The 8,873-nt window shown below is 38.5% G+C and overlaps 1 protein-coding gene across 3 annotated transcripts in view; it reads left to right on the top strand.

Annotated features, from left to right (window-relative positions):
- iqch (IQ motif containing H) overlaps positions 1-8,496 on the top strand; it is a 22,369-nt gene extending 13,873 nt beyond the window's left edge. For all 3 annotated transcript variants that reach the window (XM_034685003.1, XM_034685005.1, XM_034685004.1), the window contains 7 exons: positions 775-895; positions 1,131-1,417; positions 4,567-4,725; positions 6,073-6,195; positions 6,943-7,004; positions 7,477-7,585; positions 7,779-8,496. In XM_034685003.1, coding sequence (XP_034540894.1) covers positions 775-895; positions 1,131-1,417; positions 4,567-4,725; positions 6,073-6,195; positions 6,943-7,004; positions 7,477-7,585; positions 7,779-7,862 — 945 coding nt within the window. In that variant the 3' untranslated portion in view covers positions 7,863-8,496. The remainder of the gene's footprint in view (positions 1-774; positions 896-1,130; positions 1,418-4,566; positions 4,726-6,072; positions 6,196-6,942; positions 7,005-7,476; positions 7,586-7,778) is intronic.
- The last annotated feature ends 377 nt before the right edge of the window (positions 8,497-8,873 follow it).

Below are 8,873 nucleotides of genomic sequence, written 5' to 3' on the forward strand. Positions count from 1 at the left end.
TTTATATGACATAGATTTTTGTTTATTTTGTTTTTATGAAGTGATGTTGATAAATTAACATGACACCTCTTCTGTCACATGCTGCCCATATTTTATGCTGCATTTAGCTGGTTTGGAGGGCATATATTGCCTAAAATAGACTTTAAAAAGGGTCAATTTGACCCGCAACATAACAGGAGGGTTAAACAGATTACAGCATTTTGATATGGAAGAGTGTTCCAGAGTTGGCAAAGGGCACCTAAAACAAAAAGTGAGAAATTAACAGCGTAATTAAGTGCTGAAACCATTATGGCATTTCCTAGTTACAGAAACAAGAGTGATATCGATCCCAGTCCAGCCCTGATTGATCCCCAGATAGATGGGGTTAGCTTAGGCATTCATCAGCTGCCCAGTGGAGAGAGTTGTTATTGAGGGCAGGTGCTGTCTCTGTGGCTGTGAGTTAAAGCCATTAGACTCCTGAGGCCTTCTGATAATAGGCTGTCACTCACTGATAGAGCCTCCTGCAGTACCCATCAGACACTCGCACAGAAATTGAAGCAGCCACCAAAGGTCTCAAGGATAACAAGCAGTCACTGGAGTCATCCGGATAACACAAGGGCATTTCCAATAATGTAGTCGACAAGTAGAGAGCTTTGGTAATGGGACAAAATAAAGTAGCCAGCACTTGTTATTGACTTGCGTTTGAATTAACAAACATACATAAAGTCCTCAGATCTATCCCCAGCTCACTCTCAGTAGATCCTTAATGTATGCACCTTCGCTTTCTTTCTACAGGAGTCTGTGCTGCTCAGATATTTAGATGAGATCCCGGAGTGGCTTGCCCGTTATGCCCGGCCTGCTAAAACCTCTTGCTATCCCACCTGGGCCAGCTTCCTGAAGACCTTCCTCAGGCAAGGTCAGAATACTATTGTATGGCACTGAATGCTGCTCACCTGCGAATACAGCCATTTTGAATATGTTAACTGTCATTTGTGTCCCCAGATGTTGCTTATTTTAACTGATAAATGAAATATTTATTATGCTACTCTTGTGGTTGTTAAACAGCAGACTGGACAGTTTCTGATGCTGCTTCTCTTGTTGCCTTTTAGCTATCTATCTTGTAGATATTCACCCACTCTCTCTGTGTCCAGGTGGTGTTGTGGAGGCCTACCCGCCTTCAGAAAGTGTCACCTGTCTGACAGTAGATCTGCTCTTAGAGCCTGGGGGTGAAGTCACCATGCTGTCCTGTGGAGACCAGCTTCACGGCTCCTGTCAGCTGGAATCTTTGGGCTCAACTGTCCCTCAGACCTCTGTGCATCCTGACACCTTGAACTCCATCTGCGTGCGCGTGGGCCAAGCCTGTTTGCAACGTCACATTGTGGGCTACATCTCCTTGGACCTGGCTACCTTTGTGAACCCCAACACCATGGAGCAAAAGGTGAGACAGCTTTAGCTCCTGTTACCAAGATAATGGTGTTCAAGATAATTGTGTTGCAACACTAGCGAGCCATAGCTCTCTATTTCACCATATCGGCGAAGAGGATCAATTTTTAGGCTGCATTAGGGATCCCTATAAGCAGACAGGTGCCTCCCCTACTGCTCCTTTGGGATTAGGAAAACAGGCAAGGCAAACAGTGGGCAAGAGGACCAAATGTGTCACAAGGCCATCTAATAAACTGTCAGGTCTTATTGTGTCAATACACTGATTCCACCATTTAAGGCTTGCCCTTTAACCTCGCAATGCCGAGAAATTCAGAGGCACCTATCCTTCAGACAATAGGTCACTCTAAAGTGATTTGTGCAGCTTCATAGGGAGGACCTGTCACTATTTAACCCCTCACTGGTTACTTGTAGTGGTCTGTTGAAATTTCTCTCTGTATTATAGCCAGGCGCCATTGAAGCCTTATCTCATTTGTCAGGATTAAGTTTTGTTGAAAGCTCCTTGATTTATGATATTGGAAATGGACTGGTTTATGATGTTTTAACCTCTGCTCCTCACATGTGTCTACATTGACTGCTTATTGATCCAGAGGTGTAAAATGAAATGCTTTGTTTATAATATGGTCTGTAAAAAAATCAAACAGCACCAGAACACTCTCATGCTGTGTTACAATCTGATAAAAGGTTAAGAAAAAGGACATTTGATTTTTTTGATTTTATATTTATCATTAGAATAAATTAGATAACAACAAGGGCATTTTGATACATATTTTGCATTTGAATTTTTGCAGCTTAATCTATGTTTGCATTCATAAAAGATTCTCAGCATGAAAAGGAATTTGGGACAGATGGTAGCTAAGGGCATGATTGCCACTAGAGGGTAGTATCTTCTGGATTAGATGTTAATAGTGTGAGTTTAGGTGTTTGGACAGTGCAATTTTTATCTTAAAACTTGTGTTTTTTCTTTATTTGGTCAAATTTATAGAAAAAATGCAGTACTATTATTGGTTTCTTTAAATACATAGATATGTCTTCTAACAGTCTTTTCTGTGCTTTTTATTTTCTCACTTTATTTTTAATGTGAAACACAACTCTCTCATATCTCACAGGATTCCACCTTCTCAAATACAGTCAAACTACATTCTAATGTTAATGACACTCAGATCCAAAAATGAGCTTTTATTTCAAATTCATCAAAGGGACAGAAGCTGCGTTCTTCTTTAACTGTTTAAAGTGATATAATAGCTGCCTGCGATTTCATTTTCATTTTCAGTGTTGACCTGATATTGAATGGGATTCACTGACAGCATAATTAAGAACAGACTATAAACAGCATGTGCTTGAATAGAAGCAGGAGCATTAAAGGCAGATTCTTAAGCGTCTCCCCTCACACAGTGCAGACAGAGGAGAGCCACATGGGCAAACCTGTCTGGATTTAAACATCAATTTAGATTCAAACCTGTTGCTAAAAGCTGCCTACTTTATTTGATGTGAAGAAGTGGGTCACATATGTTTGCCCTTGCAGTCCTCCCTCACATTGTGGAATGGTGGGGCCCCAGCTGCAGCATCAGGGATTTTAATGAAAATGCAAGGCAATAGAAAACAGGTACAATCCAGGCTTACATTTGCCACAGCTTTGTTAAGAGCAACAATGAGACATGGAGTATGATTTTTTTTTTAGTGAGTCTGGTGAATGGCAGGCAGAGGGTGTTCATCCCGCAGGCCCAGGTACCAACCTGATGCAGAGAGATTTGCATGGATCTGGTGTTAGCTAGCTCTGACAGTAGAGGTGACTGGGTGCAGGTCTTACATATAGACCGTCACTACCATGAATGTAAAAGTCTTCAGTTGTATTGATTGTTTTGAAGAGTGCATCTTGTAACACATTACATATATACCTGTCACTCTTTTTTTATTTACATGTAGTTTTCAACTTGCAGGTTATAGAGCTTCATTACAAAAAACAAATTGTACTATTAACTGGTGCAATTATAAATAATTTTAAAACCCTTGTTCGCAATGAAAAAAATGTAGACTATCAACTACAACACTGAAGTAAAAATCAAGGACCTATACAGGATTACAAAATAATCATAACATATTAAAGCAATTGTTTATTTGTTTAATGTTAGTATAATTTTACTGTATTATTTAGGGTATGTTTTAAGTACTTTGTTGGAAATGTATTCTGGATATTGTGGATGAAATTATCTGAACTAATAACCTATTAAAAAAACGATTAGGATGAAATAATACTCTTTCGCAACAGTTATGAAAATATCTTACTTTCTGATATTAGTTTTAAAATTGTAAAATCTTATGGACTGTCTGTTTAACATAAACAATATATTCAAAGGCGTCATCTTAAATAATCTGATAATCATTTCTTGCTATTTCTTACATTTGATTTAAGAGAGAAATTAATGTTAGATTAATCAATTTGAAGATAATTATTTACCATTACAGATGATGAGCTTTGTTTATATTTGTGTTAATATATAAAAAAAGAGCCTCTAGGTGTATTCCTGTAAATGCTCAGATATCTGTGTGTTAGTGGAGATAAAGTGCTCAGGTTAAAAAGACTGTGGGGTTTAGACAGGCAGCGATTTGCATTCATGGCAGCAGCGTTTACTTTGACAAATAGGAACAGCAAAAGGAGGCAGCCGATTGCCACTTAGTTATTAACAACTCCTTCACTGGTGATTTATTTGCCACTTTTGAAGAGAGGGCATAGCTATTAGGTTATTATTGGGAAAATTAGCCCTGTTTAAGCAGAAGGCTATGACCATACCTGACCCCTTAATATACTTATAATGATGCCATTTACCATACATATCTGGACTTAGCTTCTCATCAGACCTGAGCCACACAGAGTAGCCCAGGGCAGACTGACGTTGTGAAGGGTCTACTTTGTGCATGTGTCATTCTACATCTGAATTACCAAAAACTGTCGCACACACACCATTTATAGTGTTTTCTTTTCTTTACCTTGCCTCTCAATGGGATAAAACTGCAAGGATTACAAGGTACCAACACATGTCTAAATATTGAGTATTGCTGGGTTAAATATTTAGTTCAAAACCGTTCCCTCAGTCTTTGGTGTTCTGTTTTATCTGATGCTCAGAGCTCATATTTTCTTCTGTGCAGGTGTGGGCTATTGATCTGGACCTTGCATACAGTAATCAGCTGGCCATGACCCAGATGCTTCTGATGATGACTGGAGGAACGCTGAATTGCTGCACGGGCTGTTTAGAAGTGCCACTGCCAATCAGGGAGGCATGCTGTGGACACAGGACTGCAGCCAAAGTACCTTTCTTTATTTACTTAAAATAACAGTGTTGATAGTTGAAATTCTTTTCTTAAAAGAGGAGAATGTCTGTTTTATTCGCTATTTCAAGTTTTGTACTTCAACCATGTTATTTTACTTTGGAAAACATCCACCAGGTCTAACAAAAGCAGAGGATTTACAGGACATGATTATACCACTGCAGTAATCACAAAGATAAATCAATGTTTTGCTCTTTATTTTTGTTAAATACAACTAAATACTGTAATTACGCACTGAGCTCAATTGGTGTTTAGGTGCTGAATTCATTATCATTTTGATGGATGAGCCTAAATAATCAACACATTAATAATTCATACCATTTTCATTATGCATGTGTATGCATGCTTGAACACCTCATCAACCTGGTGCCAGGCCTTAAACAATAGACTTCTTTTATTAGCAGTATGCCTGAGTTTACGCTTGTTAATCTGCAGCTTGTATTATTTTATCAAACATTCATTTAGTCGGTGGCCTGGCGCTTCGGTGCAGCAGTTGAGCCAGCGCAGTGGTTAATGGCTCTAGCAGTAGCCATCATTAGGGGCCTGCATATTACAAACACAATTAAACCCCTGTTGGACACTTTTATTGTTATGTGAGGGTCCTGTGTTTGACAACTGTAAACACACAGCCATCACAGGGAGTTATGGGCTCTCCTCTGAGCTCGGAGGGGCTTAGGCTCGCTCTTTTCCTCTCCCAAAGGTACCACAGAACCAGGAACAATTTTATCCTCCTGAGTCCGGTCACTTTTAAGTAATCAACCTCTCTAGTGTTACTTATGACACTCACATGCTCAGAACACACCTATTATGCTGTATTGTGTTGTGAGGGGTCCTTTTGTGCAATCAGAGGGGCTTTTGTCTAAATGGGATGCAGACGTGTTTAGTCTCAAAACCATACTTTCTTTGATTGGCATCGTACAATTTAGCCCATCTTGTATTTGGCATGTTTTCCAAACATTAATTGTTCCTCCCCGCAGTTAATTAAGGAAAGCCCAACAGTTTACCACATGTGCCCCACACGCATCATGTTTACTAATCACACACACACACACACACACACACACACACACACACACACACACACACACACACACACACACACACACACACACACACACACACACACACACACAAACTCAACAGTGACCCTAAGGACATGTGTATGGGGTTCAGCCATCTCTTCTCTACCCTTTTCACACACACCAGCACTTATTAACTCAAACCTTCAAAATAAGACAAAATAAAATTGTCCTCCTCAAAGACAAATACCAAGACTAAAGTGCACTGACATTCTTCTTTTTGCTCATGTTTCTTGTCTTTTTACAGCCTCCAGTGATGAACCGACATGCAGTTATTGGGAGCAGCTTGTTTCACTCAAACCTGTCCATGTTGTACCATCATGTGTTCCTTAAGATATGCAAGGTTCACGGCGTAGGATTTAACATGAAGGTAGAAAAAAACTCAAATTCACTTGCCTTGTTAACATCCTCATGTCTTTGACATCTTTTAAACTCAGGCTGTTTTCGAAACGGCCTGCTACATACTACCTACTAATGTAGCAGGCAGTAGATGCCTACTACATACTGTGTTTGAATTTAGTATGTAGTATGACTGTTCTGTTGGATCTGTGTTGCAGTACGCTGGGCCAGACGTCACTGAATTTCTGATTTCTAAAAGCGGAAGTAAACAACAGCCAAGCTGATAGAGAAACTGCTGATTTAAAAAGTTAGGAAGTGGTCTATATGTAATTAAATAATTTTCACAGCACCTAAAAACTGAGTTCCCCCCCGTCAAAAAAAAGAGGAGGAAAGAAAAAGTGTAACGAGCGCTGTGCATTGTGGGAAAACGTACGCGAGGCAGACTGGTCCGATACTGTGACATTTTCCCGAATCAGTAGACATCCGGGGAGTTTTGGCATACTGCAGATTTTGCTCTTGTTTACTTACTACTTACTACATACTAAATTTTGGCCAATTCATTATGTACTGCTAGTATAGTAGGCGGTTTCGAAAACAGCCATAGTGTGTATGATTGATTTAAAGAGACTCTGCACTGATTTTTATACATTTAATGCTGTTAAAAGTTCTTGGGGTGTTCTACTGCATACAGAAAAAAGAGCTAAGTATTTAATCTTAATGACTACACTCTGAGGATGTGACTGTTTTTTGACTGTGTCCTTTGAATCTTTAATTTCAGATGAAGCAAGGCACTGTTTTTGCTCTTTATGACAGCATTGAGAGGTGCAATATGGGGATGATGTGAGTATTTCATATTTAGTTATATTCGTGTTCACACAGTTAAGAAAAAAACAGATTTATCACCAGAAGAAAAGATTCAGCGCACATTTAAGTTTTGCTTGTCCTCTGTCAGTTCAGATAAACAAGCACATGAAAAACAGTAGAGGTTTAAGTGGACTGAAGAGGTCTTTTGACTGAGAGTAAAGACAATTCTTCTAGAGGATTAAGATGCCACCTCTTGCTTTGTTAATGTTGTTACAAAGTCTAAAAGTTGTCTAGCGGAGGGTTATTTAACATATTTATCACTGAAATCCTTTAGCTTTCACAGTGCTGTAACAGTTAAATCAAGCTGTGCTCATCCCCCTAAAGACAGAAGATGTCGTCTGCTGAAAGTTTCATTTAACCACCACCATCAGACGAACGAGGTGATTGTTTCTTAGCTGGCAACATGGGGAACATTAGTAAACTCGTTTGTTTTGGGTGTTGTTAATAGGACCGTCTCAGAAGATCTCCAGGGAGCTCTTGTGACCTTTGCTCAGAATCTGTCAGTCATTCATCAGGAAATATCAGCCTCTAAGATGCAAGGAGAAACCAATTTCAAGGTACCCCGTTAATGACTTAACGATCTCTCCTCATCTGTATAATTAAACATGAATATTCACTGAGGCACTGGTCAGCTGGAGTGTTTGTGCTGATGAAAAGAAGCAACAGAATAGTTTAAAATATATTATAATTAAATGAATATCTTTAGAATTTTGTATTCATTTTTCTTTGCTGTTGTTGTTGGTGGTGTAGGAGCTGATCAAGGAAATAGAAGAAGTACTGCATATGACTGGGAAGAACAAGATGCGAGCAGTGGAGGATAAAACTGCTGCTTAAACAGCTGCTTCACTGATAAACTCCTGACTCAAGCCAAGTTACATCATCATGTGTCTGCTGGTTTCATTGTTGAATTAACTTGTGGATATATGAACAAGTTTCATAAGTCAGTAAATTAATGACTGAAAAAATGATAGAATCCAGAAGTTTTAATTTTAGATAGAAACTGGGGATTGATTGTGCTTTAATCGATAGTGAGTGTATATGAAATAGGTATAAATAAATTGATTAAATTATGTTATTGTGGTGGATTGCCTCTGCAAACCTGTGGCCATGGATGACTTTGATAGGCTGATGAAAAGTCCACTGAGTCCATTGAACTGAAGTTCACACTTCTGTAAGTTCACATACTTTTTTGTCACACAGTGAATTGTGAAATACTAAGTTTTAGAATATGTTTTATGACTAGCCTGTCAGTTTTCACAGTTATTGACATGTAAGAACATGTGATTAAGGATTTTTCTTTGATTCCGTGCTTCAAATATAACTACTAATGTTAATTGGCCACTTATATCAATACAGAGTATGATTGTGATTATGATAGATATACAGATATAAGATCTGCATCAATGTTGAATGCGTTCTGTATTCCATCCAAGATTGGATGACGCTCAAATAAGAACTTTTATCTGTGTGTCACTGCTTAGTCTGTACCTCTATTTCCAACAAGGGACACAGTTTAAAGGATGTTCCTCCTTTTTTTTTAATCAATTTTGTGTCAATTTCCATCTACATATTTATGCACACCATATTTTCAGTAATGAAGCTGTAATGGTAAAGGTCTCAAGGATGGGTAAGTTATATTTTTCATTTTTGCATTTACATGTCCTATAAACTTCAGAATGATCTAGATATTCTTGAGAGGCCACCCAGATACCATCCACATTGGTTTACATAAATTATATTTCTATGTATTTAAAAATTGTAAATCTAATAATCCTGAAGCTTAAAATGTGTGTGTGCATACTAGTTTCAGTTGTTTGCTTTTGGCTGGCCACTTTAAGCATTAAA

Source organism: Notolabrus celidotus, chromosome 6 (genome assembly GCF_009762535.1).
Source record: "Notolabrus celidotus isolate fNotCel1 chromosome 6, fNotCel1.pri, whole genome shotgun sequence".
Taxonomy (NCBI): domain Eukaryota; kingdom Metazoa; phylum Chordata; class Actinopteri; order Labriformes; family Labridae; genus Notolabrus; species Notolabrus celidotus.